The sequence below is a fragment of the Vigna umbellata genome, chromosome 1, assembly GCF_029865625.1.
Source record: "Vigna umbellata cultivar VRB3 chromosome 1, Vumbellata_1.0, whole genome shotgun sequence".
In the NCBI taxonomy this organism is placed as follows: Eukaryota; Viridiplantae; Streptophyta; class Magnoliopsida; order Fabales; family Fabaceae; genus Vigna; species Vigna umbellata.
Window position 1 is genome coordinate 19,034,917 of NC_142165.1, and position 14,291 is coordinate 19,049,207.

At 35.4% G+C, this 14,291-nt stretch overlaps 1 protein-coding gene and 1 non-coding gene across 2 annotated transcripts; both read right to left on the reverse strand.

The window, feature by feature from the left end:
• Positions 1–245: 245 nt before the first annotated feature.
• Positions 246–327, reverse strand: TRNAS-UGA (transfer RNA serine (anticodon UGA)). Its single transcript has one exon. It is a non-coding gene; the product is annotated as a tRNA-Ser (tRNA).
• A 3,775-nt stretch (positions 328–4,102) lies between these two features.
• On the reverse strand, positions 4,103–13,324 carry LOC124825418 (maltose excess protein 1-like, chloroplastic). The gene is given in 10 exon segments (XM_088099324.1): positions 4,103–4,393; positions 4,395–4,428; positions 4,823–4,884; positions 4,993–5,055; positions 10,882–11,000; positions 11,094–11,195; positions 11,532–11,621; positions 11,788–12,078; positions 12,663–12,828; positions 12,904–13,324. Coding segments are annotated over 10 exon segments (1,335 nt in total). The 5' UTR covers positions 13,278–13,324; the 3' UTR covers positions 4,103–4,359.
• Between the last annotated feature and the right edge of the window lie 967 nt (positions 13,325–14,291).

A 14,291-nucleotide genomic window follows, 5' to 3' on the forward strand; every position in this document is an offset into this window, starting at 1 on the left:
GGGTTGATTATTTTACAGAAATTGTAGAACCATATTTGTTAACTAGAAAAAAAAGTATCAATGGATATAAATATTTTTACATTTAATGTAAGGTGTCATTTTGTCAAATATAAAGGATAACATACAATTAAATAGAATGAAAATCTAAATATTTTAAAAAATTGAATAAAAGTTTATATTCATTGAATAGTAAAACACGTTAATTTTAATGAAGTTGTGTCTTATAAATAAAAAAAGCTTAATGTCGTCGACAGCAGGGTTCGAACCTGCGCGGGCGAAGCCCAACAGATTTCAAGTCTGTCTCCTTAACCACTCGGACATATCGACCGTATATACAAACGAAAAAAGTTATTTTCTTTATTATCTACCATACTTATTTATCTTTTTGCTATGCTTATAAATTGTCAAAAGCTAGTCTAACACATAGAGGATCTATCTGCAGAGAAAAAAGTGATCTTAAAAATTAAAGAATGTGTTTATAATTAAGTACACAATATTATTAATTATATTATACATGTGAATCAACAATAATTCTTTATATTTTATAAACTACAGTACACTGAATCATCTTCTTAAGCATATAAGAAATGGAATAATAAGCAGTGTTATTATATTAGTATTTTAGGGCCACATGGTGTAGAATCATCCATGCACTTAATGTCCTTAATTGTTGAAATGCTCCTGAGTCAGCTAATAATCAGTATAAACATCTTCACAAAGTCTATGCTCATCTTTAGATTTTGTGAATCAATATTTGTCATCCTTCATATGACACAGACAAAGCCTGGAGAATTCATACAAGGAAATTTAGTATAGAGAAATTACGAGAACATGGAACTCTTCTCACTTTGAAAATGTATTACAACTAGTTGTGTACTCTTTCCTTTATTGAATTTTTCTTTTCTAAAGAGAGTTTTATATGCCCAATTGAACCAAGAACAATGGCATATCAGTCACACTTGCTCATAAACATAAAGAGAAATGAAACCCCCAAAACAACATACGCATAAAGCAACACAAAAGGACAGCAGTTCGGAATTGCATCAAAAACAACAAAAAGGTTGAATCAATCAATAGGCCACTAACATGATACTTCCCTAGGCTATATCAGATTGCAATAAACAAACATACAAACCAGTTTAAAATCAAAGTCCAAAGCCAAGAAAAGATGAAAGCACAAAGTAGACCGCCGGAAACAAAAGAAAGCCAAGAACTCATTACCAAGCTCGTCAAAGCCTATTATTATTATTCTCTACAACAGCTGAGAATATGAGGGTTTTATCCAAAAATCCAGAATAGACACGCACTCACGCATGCACGTGTAAAAATCTCAATATAAAATTTCGACCAAGAAAGAAGTAACCACCAAAGTTGAGGTTTATGTCGTATTGTGATGGGAGGAACGAGGGGATAAAAGGAACAAACATGAACATGCAAAAGATAAAAGATAAAAGGGGGAAAGGGAAAATGCTGGGAACGAAAAATCGAGAAGAAATTAAAGCGAAAGAGAAAGGATGATAGAGAAATTTCAAGTAGTTAATTCAACTATCAATAAATTAACTAAAATAGGTAAAATAGTATTTTTCTTTCGTATTATAATGACTTTTTTTTTTTTAATTCGGAATCTCTATTCTCAATTATTTCTATTTGATTGTTAGGTTTAATACTTTTTTTTCCAATTATTCTCAATTTTTTTTTCAATCTAGTCTTAGAGAATGTAAGTTGTATTCAATTTAGTCCTTTTTACAAAGGCCGTTTAAATGGTTAACGGACGCTACCGTCGTTTCAGAGCTGCCGTTTTCCTCGGGCCTCTCCACCTTCGACGTTCGCCCGTCACCTCCTCAGCCTCACCGCGCTGCCGTGAATTGTTGCATCAACCGCGAGCGACCACCACGAGCTCCTCTCCGCGAGAATGGAGCACTTGTTAAACCCCCAAATCGCATGATCTTCCCCAACACAAAAAAAAAATCGTTAAGTTTTCTAACCCACCAACAACAATATAGCCCCCACATCATTCATCACCGAGGTCATCGTTGCTAGCGACGACCTCATTGGAAGTATTTCTGAAGCTGACACCAGTATCTCGTTGTTTCTTCATTCCCTTTCGCACGAAACATCCACACCGACCCCATGTCTTCATCTCCTGTGTCTGGCCAGTACCACCAACGTCGGTCCAGGCGCCGTCCTAGTCACGATCGAAATCGCCAAAGAACTTAAACGGAGCTGCCATCGCCAGCGTCGGGAATGACATCACAACGACCATGTAAGAGAGGATCGGTGTCGCCGCTGCTTCTGCAAGCCGAGATCACTCTCTACCCCAACTTCTCGTCCGGCTAGGGCGGTCAATCGTGCTGTCGCTGTCAATGAAGATTGGCTTTGACAAGGAAGGTGGTGGGAGTGGCGTCACGACCCTCCCAAACAACTATCAACCTTTCAGACCTCAATACACAAATTACATTTTTTTAGGACTACATTAAATAGCAAAAAAAAATTGGGCAATTTCGAACATTCCCAACCAAAATTGGGACAAAAAAAGTATTAAACCATTATGTTATCATGATTTGATTTAAAAAAACAAATCACTTTATTAAAAGATTTAATTGAATTAATAGTAAACATTCCAACCATTTTCTTTCTTACGTACACTAATAAATAATTAATCAAATATTAACCTTCTAATTAATCAAATATTAACCTTCTAATTTTATTGAAAAATCGTTAACTTGTTTTGTTTATGTTGAAATTTTAAAAAAAATAGAATGGGTTAAACATTAGTTTTTTATTATCATAATTATTTGTTTTATTTAATTTCACTATTTTTTTGTTAAAATTAGATGCCTATATATCTCAATCAAGAAAGGGATGTATTGATTTAAAACTCTGTTTTACCCTTCTTAAAAAAAAATTAAATGTATAAAATATGTTAAAGATTAATTTTTCAACCTTTTAAAAAATTAATAGATTAATAAATAAGAATAATGAAAGAAATCATCACAAGGATCTATACTGGATCGACTTTTGAAGAGTTTACATCCAATTTTCTTCTAATAATTAGTTGGAAGATAACTCACTAATAAAGATGTCAAGATTTACATAATACAAGATTCACATATGTACTCTAAATCTCAAATTACAACAGAATAAACTCCTAAAAGTGAGTCTATGCACACTCATTCTATGAACCAAGAACACACTCGTAAGGGTGAGACAACACACTCACTTTAGGAACATCACCCACACAACTAAGATAATCACAATTCATAGATTTACAAAAAAACAAAACCTGGTACATCCCTTATGCAGATCTTACAAAGAATTTAGGATCTAAACACTTCCTTGATCTTCCCTTTCACTCTTGAAAACTTGAACCTTTGAATCGTCACAATTTATGTTGACTCCCCCAAAAATTCTCTCACAAAATGTTCTTGTTTCACAAATGATAGCTTTGAAAATATTTCACGTGTTTTCAAATAGAATTATACATATATAAAGCAAAAGATGCAAAACTGATACAATTGATCAATTAGGTTAATTCCTTAATCGATTAGTCCCAACTCTCTGTTTTAATCAATTATGTTAATTTCTTAATCGATTAAAATAGACAACACATCTCTAGTGTGTTTATGACTCACTTTAAGTGAATCTGAACGAACTTAATTGATTAAGGTAGTAAGATTACACAAGATTTATACAATTTTACTATTCTATTCAACCAAGAATCTATCTTATATGAATATACTCCTAATCTAATAATCTAAGAAAGAACATTTAACAAGTTGATCACCAAAAACACATTTTACAAAACTTAGAGAGAGCTCCCCCCTCTCAACAATTTTAAATTATCTTATTTTGATTTTATTATTTTAAAAATGAGTATTTTTTTTCAAATTATAGGAATGCCATATGTATTTGTTAGGTCTAAATGAACAAGTCAATTTTAAGGAATAACATAACCATTCATTCATTATTAGTATCCGTTTCACCAAAGAAAGAAATCATATTACCTTCTTTTGTTTTTAAAGCTCAGATCAAACCACAAATATTGAGATAAAATTGAAAAAAAATGTTATAACAGTTTAAAAAAACTACTTAACCAATCAAATGACATGAAACTATTTTGATAAATTAAATATTCTATTTATTCTAGCCATTGTATTCAATATAATACAAGATAATTCAAATTTTAGAAACAAAACTAAGGTCGTGGCCTACGTGTAATAAACTAGATTGCACACTCACTTTCATAGGAATACGTTATAAAGTTAAACAAGACATTCTTTCGTGTAAACAGTTTACTTTTAACGTATTAGTTGCAGCGACGGGACGAAAAGCTTCAGTGTATCATAGCCGGCTACAACTTCAAGATCCACAAATCAAGTCACGTATGGAAGCCACCATGAACTAATCTATCTATCCAGAACGTCGTTCCTGTCACAGAGAAAACGAAATTATATTTGCTAAAATAAATGGGGAAAAAGAAAGTCATGCAATTTTTATTTATCTTATAAACTACAGTTCTATACTAAAAATGGGCTGTTTATGGCAATCACACAGCAATCCATAATTATTTTTTAAAATAAAAGTACTTAACCATGCCTAAAGAATAACAGTTATAAACCAATAAAATTAGCAATAATGCTCTAGACATGACCCTCGAATGACTAATTCATAACAGCAGTAATGGTAAATCATCATTATATAAATTGGAGGAATAGAAATATTGTACAGTGGTCATGACTAAAATATGACTTAACAGATATATATATATATATATATATATATATGACACTGTTTATGAGTGCTATAAGGTTAAGAGAGGAACCTATCCACGAAACCAGACCAGCCGTTGCTGCTAGGAAGAATTCCTTGCTAATAATTTTTAAACTGGAAAAGGCGCAATATTAGTTTCAGTTGATTCTATGTTTTCCTTGAAAGAACACAAGAAAGAAAAGAGAAAGAAAAGTGCATAAGCATACTAGGCATAAAACTTACAAATATAGGCAAGCAATATTCCCGTATCCATAAAAAAGGGTAGCCCACGCTGAACCAGTGAACCTATCATCAACAGTTAATTAAATTCAGAGTTAAACACATGCAGAAGCAACTGAAAAAGATTACAAAAAACACGGCAATTAAAATGGAAAAGTTGGGTATATGAGTGACATGCAACAAAAGTTTTTGTTGAAGTGGTTATCATTGGAGGCAAGCAAATAAAAGTAATGTTCATCATAAATGTAGCATTTTTAAGTTGAATCACAATTCACCACCCATAATGATGGAAAAGGCTTCAGGCTAATCCATGCACAGAACTGGAAATGAACCTTCAAAGAGCATGAGTAAACTGACACGGCGGAAATCTTATTATGAGATATAGAGGTAAAGCTATGTTCAGTGGCTAAAGAAAATAACTCTACTCCAAGGATGGATTAGAAGCTATGAGGAAACGTGAACAAATAGAAACTCGAAAGGAGGCAGCGGAAGAAGCACAAACAGAGGCTCGGTGAAAGGGGTTGGTATGCGTGGAGTGTCTCGATGCCTAGCTAGAATTCCTAAATAAGGAAAGGTGGCTAGAGGAGGCTAAGGTCTCTCTCTGGCAGGTGACAGTGAGTAGAATGAAGCTGGAGTCATCTCAACAGCAATTCATTACATAAAACTCAAAGTAGATACAATAGGGTGGGAGAGGTGGATTTATAGAATGATCCAAGTCTCCCCCATGGTGCCTAACTACTAACCTAATGATCAAGCACCTCTCAAAGTTCAATTGACACGTAGCAGCCACGATTTACATGCATGTACCACGTGAAAAGAAATCTAGAACATGTGGGTGCAGAATGGCCACCAACGCTAAGCGAGCTAGGGCCGGCGTTGGGTGAGCTTCCTACTGTGCTAGCCAAGGCCAGCTTCTTCAAAGTGAGAATTTGCCCCACTTCTTCCTCTTTTGATGCATCTTCACGTCTTTCTTGGAGTTTTCTAGCCATGCTTTGAGTGATAGGTCCTTGAATAGAGTCTAGGCTTGGACCTAAGACATCATCCCCTCCTTCTCGAGAAGGATTTGTCCTCAAATCTGGTAGGACGTCTTTACTATGAGATACCTGGATTTATTTTAGAAGAAGCATCTCCCAGTCTTAGAAGCAAGCCATCTTGAAATGACTTTGTTTCTATTGGGATCCATATGAATTCCTCTGGGATCAAATGTTAATATTCAATAAGCATTAAACATATCTCTAATTAGTATTGTTCTAATAGATAATTTATGTAGGAAAGCATCTTCAGAATAAGGATTCCTCATATTTTAAATTATAGTTTTGAAAAAAAACTGGAAGTCCTAATTCATAAGATCCTTTGTTTTTGTATTGAGTTAATTGTAACCACAAGGGTAACAATAACTCAAGATTTGAGTTGCCATATTTTGAAAAGTGTAACATAGTAAAGGATAAAATGGCAACTTGTTCAAAAGTGAAGTTAAAATTTGAAAACTTAATGATAATTGGAGAAAAGTTGAAGAGTTGGAAACGTCCCCTTAAAAGTCTTGGTTCCTTTGTAATTATGGGAGTGGAAGTTGCCCTAGTAACACTGTCCTATGTAACACTTCCTTCTTGATAGGAATTTCTTCCCTCTCTTTTGCTCTTCTTTCAAACTCTTCCTTTTATCTCTTTTCTTTTGCTACCTTTTCTTTTCTCTCTTCCTCTTCTCTAATTTCTTTTTCTCTAAGAGCTTCTCTTTCTCTCTATTCTAGCTCTCTTAATTTTTCGTCTCATGCAAGCTTTTAAATCACTCCAATCTTGAATGGGGAGTTTTCTACCTCTCTTGACATTATCATGTCTTTCACTCCACCATTTACTTGCATGTCCTTCAAAACTAGCAATGGTTAGGCTAAGAATATAAGATTTACTATTTCTAGCAAAGAATGGATGCAGCCTTTCCATTTTCCTTTCCCAAGTTAAGTATGATAAGGCACTTATGTCTTTACAAAAGAAAGGAATATCTCTTTCAGCTTTATACTACAACTCATCCTTAGTCCTATTCTCTTCTTGCCTAAGATGCATTTCTTCTTTTCGCCTTAGATTGGGTTCTTTGGAAGTTTGTTTCAAAGCATTGGATTTTTCAAAAGCACTCAATCTAGGGTGAAATGGATGATTAGACATCTTTTGATTTCAAAAGTGCATTCCCAATTTGAAAAAGTTTAAGATTTCACCAAAAAGACAAGTCCTAGGTAAGAGAGGTGAGCCAAGAGCAACTTAAGTACCAAGTCTTGCCTAGCCAGAGTTGTCTTACTACTTGACCAATTCAAAAGAGATTCACTATTGAATTAAAAAGTTGACTTAAAACAAGCAAAGATGAAAGCTAAAAACACCTAGATTCCTAATTTCGGACTTCTAATGTGACAAAGCTTAGAGTTTAATCTCTTGTAGCCTAAGTCTCTCCTAATCACGTGAGACAAAGACACAACAAGATTAAATCCTATGGTGAGGCTTGTAGCTTTGGCTAATTAGACACACTCACCAACTAAACCAAGTTAAATTCAAACAAAGAAAAGAAACTTGCCAAAAGATGAAAAAACACCAAGGACTCTTCCAAAACACTTGGTCTGAATGGCCTTTTACAAGGAAACTAAAAGGCAATTAAAACTAAAACTGACTACAAGCTAATAACACCAAATCAGATGCAAATATATACAATCTGCTACGCTGAGCAGTCTCTTCAGGCACTGAGCACCGGCATCATGTCTGTTCTGATCTGTGTTCCAGGTTGTACTTTCACAGCTTCGTGATTCTGCTGCTGTGTTCAGAAGCTGTGAAATTACTTGGACCGAGAGACATGCTAAGGCTCCAAAAAGGAAGTGCTGTTGCTGCTGTATTCATGGTTTTCAGCTCACAAACCTACACTACATTCTGCAGTTTTGCCTTTCTTCTAGCTTTCCAAGTCAATCTGCACAAATAAAACTAACCAGCAATCCAGAATCACATTTAACGTGTAATAGACGCAATTGAATGTTCTATTCTGACTTTCAGTGACATCTAAGAATAGGAAAGTATTCAATTGCAGTCACACAACTCATTTAACCATGAAGTCAGAATTTTAGAAACCACTCTCTAAAGAATTTGGATGTTTGCACCAGCAACTTTCTCTTGGGTTGTAGACACGCAAATTCATAAACACTCTGCTGTGTGACTTTTCTCTCAGATTTTAGCTACTCCAGTTCCCAATTCCACCACTGTTTTGCTGCTGTTTTATCGGGTTAACTTTCATGCTTACACCATCCAAGGTCCAATCTGCATACTTATGTCACACCAAAGCCCGTAGGTACACACAATACTAACAATGGTAAGTCGTAAATAAAAAGGCAATTAAGAAACAAAGAATGCAGTGGTAGTTGTCCCTCTCGGTCAACACAGAAACTGAAACAGATTCAGGATTTTAATGTTAGACACTCTCTCTCGGCCAAGGATAGTTGGCTTTAGATGCAGCCACTCAAAGCTCACTATATGCACTGTTTTAAGGTGTTTGTAACTCTCCAAACTTGCTCACACAACTACAGCACCAGCTCTCAAAACAGAATTGATTTATATCAGATTTTCACTGCTACAGCCTCCACCCCCTAAGATGCTACCTTAGGTTTGGATTCTTGCAAGCACCCAAGTCTGCACCACAAGGAAGTGAAAGAGACCACAAACCAAGCTAAAAAATATGACCAATGGAACAGTGCACCCGAGAAGAAAATTTGAAGCTGAAACAGATTTCACTATCTGACAAAACAAGAATTTCAATAACACAAGCAATGAAAAAGGGCTTACAAACAAGATGGCACTCAAATAGAACCTATGATCAGATCTAGAACAGATTAATAAAGCAAGAAACCATGTTAAGTTGAACCAGATTCCAAAAGCAAAGATTATAATGCTGAAGAATAAAACTGTTTGATGAAATGCCTGAATAAAACAAGCACAACTGCAGATTTTTGGTTTTTCTGATTTGAGGTTCCTATATTGAACTGCACAGGTCTGATCTGCTTCTTACTTTTTATAACACCTTTAACAACTTGTTTTAATCACATTTACAGACCTTAAGCTCTTGCTACAGTTCAATATGATTCACAAATGCAACAGATTTCACAGTTCAGCAAAAACTGGTTCAACTTACACGAAACAAGCACAGCTTGGTGGTTTTGAAAGTGAAAATTCGATCTAGCTACAATTACTCAATTCTGAACTTTCTAGCACTTTTGTTATGACTAATAAACTTTGTTTGGACCAAGAGAGTGCACGAAAACAGCAGCTAGAATGTATTCTAAGATTTCATACTCAAACAGCAAAATATGCAGTCAAGAGGACTCATTAAACCACCACTTCTGTGTTTACCAGATTCAAATGGCTAGGCAGCAAGGCAAACTGCATCAGATTTAACTGTGCACATGACTTGACAAAACAGAATTTGAGATTTAAACTGAAATGACTCAAACAAAGTGAAATCACTGAATAAAATGAGAAAGCAAACTTGATCAAATACAATAAACCTTCAAACATTAAACAGAAATCCTAATTGACCAAACAAACTCAATGAAACAGTGAATGAAACATGAATACAGCAAGACAACGCAGGAAACAATTAAACAACAAAATGGGAAGAAATGACTTAGTTCAAACTCTGGAAACTCGGAACCTGGGCTCTGATACCACATGATGGAAGAGACTCCAGGCTAATCCATGCGCAGAACTGGAAATGAACCTTCAAAGAGTATCTTCCAGAGTAAACTGACGCAGCAGCGGAAATCTTATTATGAAATAGAGGTAAAGCGGTGTTCAGTGGCTAAAGAAAATAGCTCTACTCCAAGGATGGATTAGAATCTATGAGCAAACGTGAACAAACAGAAACTCGAAAGGAGGCAGGGAAAGAAGCACAAACAGAATTGAAGATCGAAGGAGGTGGCTCGGTGAAAGGGGTTGGTGCTCGTGGAGTGTCTAGGTGCCCAGCTAGAATTCCTAACTAAGGAAGGGTGGCTAGAGGAGGCTGAGGTCTCTCTCTGGCCGGGGACAGTGAGCAAAATGAATCTAGAGTCGTCTCAATGGCAATTCATTACACAAAACTCAAAGTAGATACAATGGGGTGGGAGAGGTGGATTTATGGAATGATCCAAGTCTCCCCATGGTGCCTAACTACTAGCCTGATGATCAGGCACCTCTCAAGGATCAATTGACACGTAACAGCCACATTTTACATGCATGGATCACGTGAAAAGCAATCTAGAACATGTGGGTGCATAATGGCTGCCAGCACTGAGCTAGGGGCTAGCACTGGGTGCGAGCTCGCTGGGCAAGCTTCCTGCTGCACTGGACGAGGCCAGCCTCTCCAAAGTGAGAATTTTCCTCACTTCTTCCTCTTTTGATGCACCTTTACGTCCTTCTTGGAGTTTCCTGACCATGCTTCAAGTTATAGGTCCTTGAATGGAGTTTGGGCTTGGACCCAAGTCATCACATCATTACTGACAAGGCAATCTCAGTAATGTAGTAATTTGTACACTTTACTCTCATCAACGATTCTACAAAAATTACCTTTAACTAAAGAGGTTTTGTTGATAAGTACTGCTACATGATTCATATAATAATTCATAGTGTTGAAATTGCTGTCAACTAATTTGCAGAATAATTCTCAATTGTTTTAAAAAATACTTCATAGTGCTTCAAGATGTAGGGAGAAGTACACAAACATTTATTGGGCAATTTCCTTTCAGGTTATAAAAGACAGTAACATTTGGGTGATGTGAAGGATTTGCTTGAGTGAAGCATAGCACCGCTTTTGGATACCATGTCTCAGAAGCAAATATGGCATTGCCATAATCTGTGATTAATAAAGTATAAGAATCAACCAAAGAAAGATAATTACCACATGAAATCACGAATCAAGAGAGCACGTGGAAGCATAAGCCCATTTCCAAGCATGGCAAGCAACATCGAAAAAGCTGACAAGCCTTTCATGTTCTCGGGATTGAGATAATTTGTCCACTGTGGCAGAATAAAAAGGTTAATAGAAACAATGGAGATAAAACTTGAATTACACAGCTTGATGCAATTAAGATTCTAAAATATAAAGTTTACCAATTGAGAAACTGGCATCCACATGAAGAGTAGTGTAGCTGTCCATCCAGATATTCCTCCAACGAATTTAACACCTTTCTCAGAAAGTTTTCCAGTTCTGGCCTGCAAATTGTAGAGCAGAGCGTTTAGAATGACAACGACACTGAAATCCTATTTACAATTCCACAGGTTTCAATCTAGAAAAAAGATCCCAAATTCAAATTTCCTACTTTCAGTAAACAAATATCATGCCATTTGATCACATCAACTAGAAAATCCCATTTTGGCATTGCCTTTAATTGCATGGGTTCGTGAAATAAGTTATGTGAAAAATCAATGGAGTTTTGTGTTGCACTGATAAGGGTGTGATGGTATGAGCACAAGCATTGGTACGGTACGAAACCTGGATTTAGCACTAATCCATAATCAAAGTTAATTCAAAGGGAATAAGAAGATTACCAATGTAACAGCCAAGATAGCAATCACAAAGGCAGTTGCCCCAGGTAAGATGCTGTTAGGTAAATAGGGAACAAATGTAGACCACATTATCTGCATTCAGATTAGAAATTAGGAAGTGTAAGATAAGTAGTAAAAGTTATAGAATAATGATTGATTTGCATGAAAATATATTATGTGAATTGGCACGTGTACTTGACAGTGTCATTACAAATTAATATGATGTTGAAATTAGGGTGAGAAAAGGAAAGACTATTACTTGTGGAAGCACTGAAAGACCCCCAATTGTAATGAAATCTTCCCAAAAGCGCCAGAGTCCATCATTTAGTAAACCAAAGTAATTCAAGAAATTCAGAACAAGACCAGACATCACAACAACTGAAGTAGCCAAAAAGTAAGGCAAAGGCATGGCTTCAGCCAGTGCCAGCTGAACAAGGACAACATATGTTGAAACCACACCCAATGTCTGAACTACAACCGCCTCCTTTTCTCTTTTCTTGGCAAAGTATGAAAGTAGAGACAGATTCCCAAGCAGACTAGTTAACATTCCCTGCATTAACACCCATGTCATTTAACCACTTCATATCATAGCACAATTTAGAAAGGCAATTAAACAAGAGTCAGTTTTCACTTTTGAAAATAAAAATACAAAATAAACCGTCATTTTGGCCTCTAATAATGTATGGCACTGTTACATTGGTCCTTCTAAATAAAACCAAGTAAATTTCAAATAAGGTTATGAAAGTTTCAATTGTTTCATCATCAAAGTCAAAGAACATCAACAAGAGCTATATAGGAGCTATATAGTTTTGATCCATACACACAAACACATACAAATTCATATACATGGGCGTGTGCATGTGTTAGTATTCACATCTTAATTAATTTAGGACTAGTGCATTAGACAGATTGCATTCGAGGACTTGTTTAAAATAAGTTTAAGTTTCAGTTAACTTTTCTGTTTGTCAATTTCATAGGTTAGTCTCCTTTACTTCTCATCACTGTAATTGCCATATAAAGACAATTTCTCTTGAAAATCACATGCATTCGTATAATTCAACAAAATACACGCAAATCAGCATCACACATTTTCTTTGAGATCTCAAAACTTCAAAAGTCCGAGCAATGGTTTACCAGCCAGGGGATAGCAGAGAGAGCGGTTTTGTTTCCGGATAAAAGGTTTCGAGCATTGAGTATGATTTGCGGCATTTGCAGTAACAGAAACGGAATATTGGCGGCGGCCGAGAATTTCGATGTGAGCGAATCCCATTGCTGGTAGCTTTGGCTTCTGCCAAAGCAACTGATCCCTTCGAACAGTGCTCAGAGTTAATCAACGAGATAAAAGCAACAACGTAGTGCGCACTGGAAGAGGTACCTGGTTCGGAGCGTCGGCGCCTGTCCTTGGTAAAGTAGCGAATAGAGGGACACTTGAATCGCGCCAGATATAGGGGATCGTGCCAGAGGCGTTTCGCCAGAGAGAATAGGGCACGGTGGTCGCGAACGAAGACAAACACAGCACGGTGACCTTGAACCGAACAGAACAAGTGTGGTGGTTGAGTGAAGCGGTGCGGTGGTGCTCGACCTGAACAGAACGGATGACGGTGGCCGTGAAGGAAGTGAAGCGACGCGGTGGTGATCCAACCAAACAGCGATGGAAGAACGGCGCGGCGCGAGCAGCGATCTCGAGCGACGATGTGGTACGACGCTGGCAGTAGTCGCCGGCGACGGTGTGGCCAGTGAGGCTGGCATTGTGGGGAGAGGCTAAGGTTGTTTCAAAAATGTTTTCTGAATAAGATAAGTAATAAGTATAAATAATAATGATAAATATATAAAATAAATAGAGTTAAGATATTTCTTTCTTTTTCTGAACCTTCCTTTCTGCTATCTTCACATCCCTCTACATTTAGGCTATATGGGCTGGACATGAACCATTCCAGTTTACCTTCTGGAACTTTTTGTTTATGTTAACACTCCATTGTACTTACTCTATATTTTTGTTTTTTTTTTTTCAATGTTTCATATTTTAAATTACAGATTACGTTTTTACATTTTAATTACTGCAAAATCAAAATTACAAATTTTTATGATTAAATTAGAAAATTATTAATTAACATGTCAAATATTGAATTTGCATGATAATTAAAAATTTTGTATTTTATAAATTTTTATCTTGTTAAATCTTAGAATTACTTGATAATTATAAATTTCAAAATTATTAGGTATCATGTAAAATCTTAACTTTGTTTCATAATTAAAATTTTTGTTTTTATAAATTTTTTTATCATATCTCGAATTTACTTGGAAATTATAATTTTCAAAAATTAATAATTATCATGTAAAATTTGCTTGCCAAGTTTTCTTTATTATTTTTTAAATCTCAGATTCATTTGATATTATTTTAAAATAAAAAATATTGATAAGATGAATATTTTTTTAAAATAATCTTATTTAAAAATTAAATAATTTAAACTTTTTAGTTTTTAAAATATGATTCTTATTGGAAAAATAAAATAAAATAAATTCTTATAGGTGGAGGGATGGGAAGACGGAGAGTTATTTGTATCTCGAAAAGAATACACGTTAATTCGCTCTTTATTTTTGCAACCGAGTCTTCCTTACCGCCAACTCAAATTCCCTTCTCCTTCCAACTTTATTATTATGTATTCATTTATTAAAATAAATTAATATTGCCACGTGGAAACTACTTTACCCTATAAACTATTGAAAAAAATAAATAAATATACATATAAGTTTTTTTTAGTT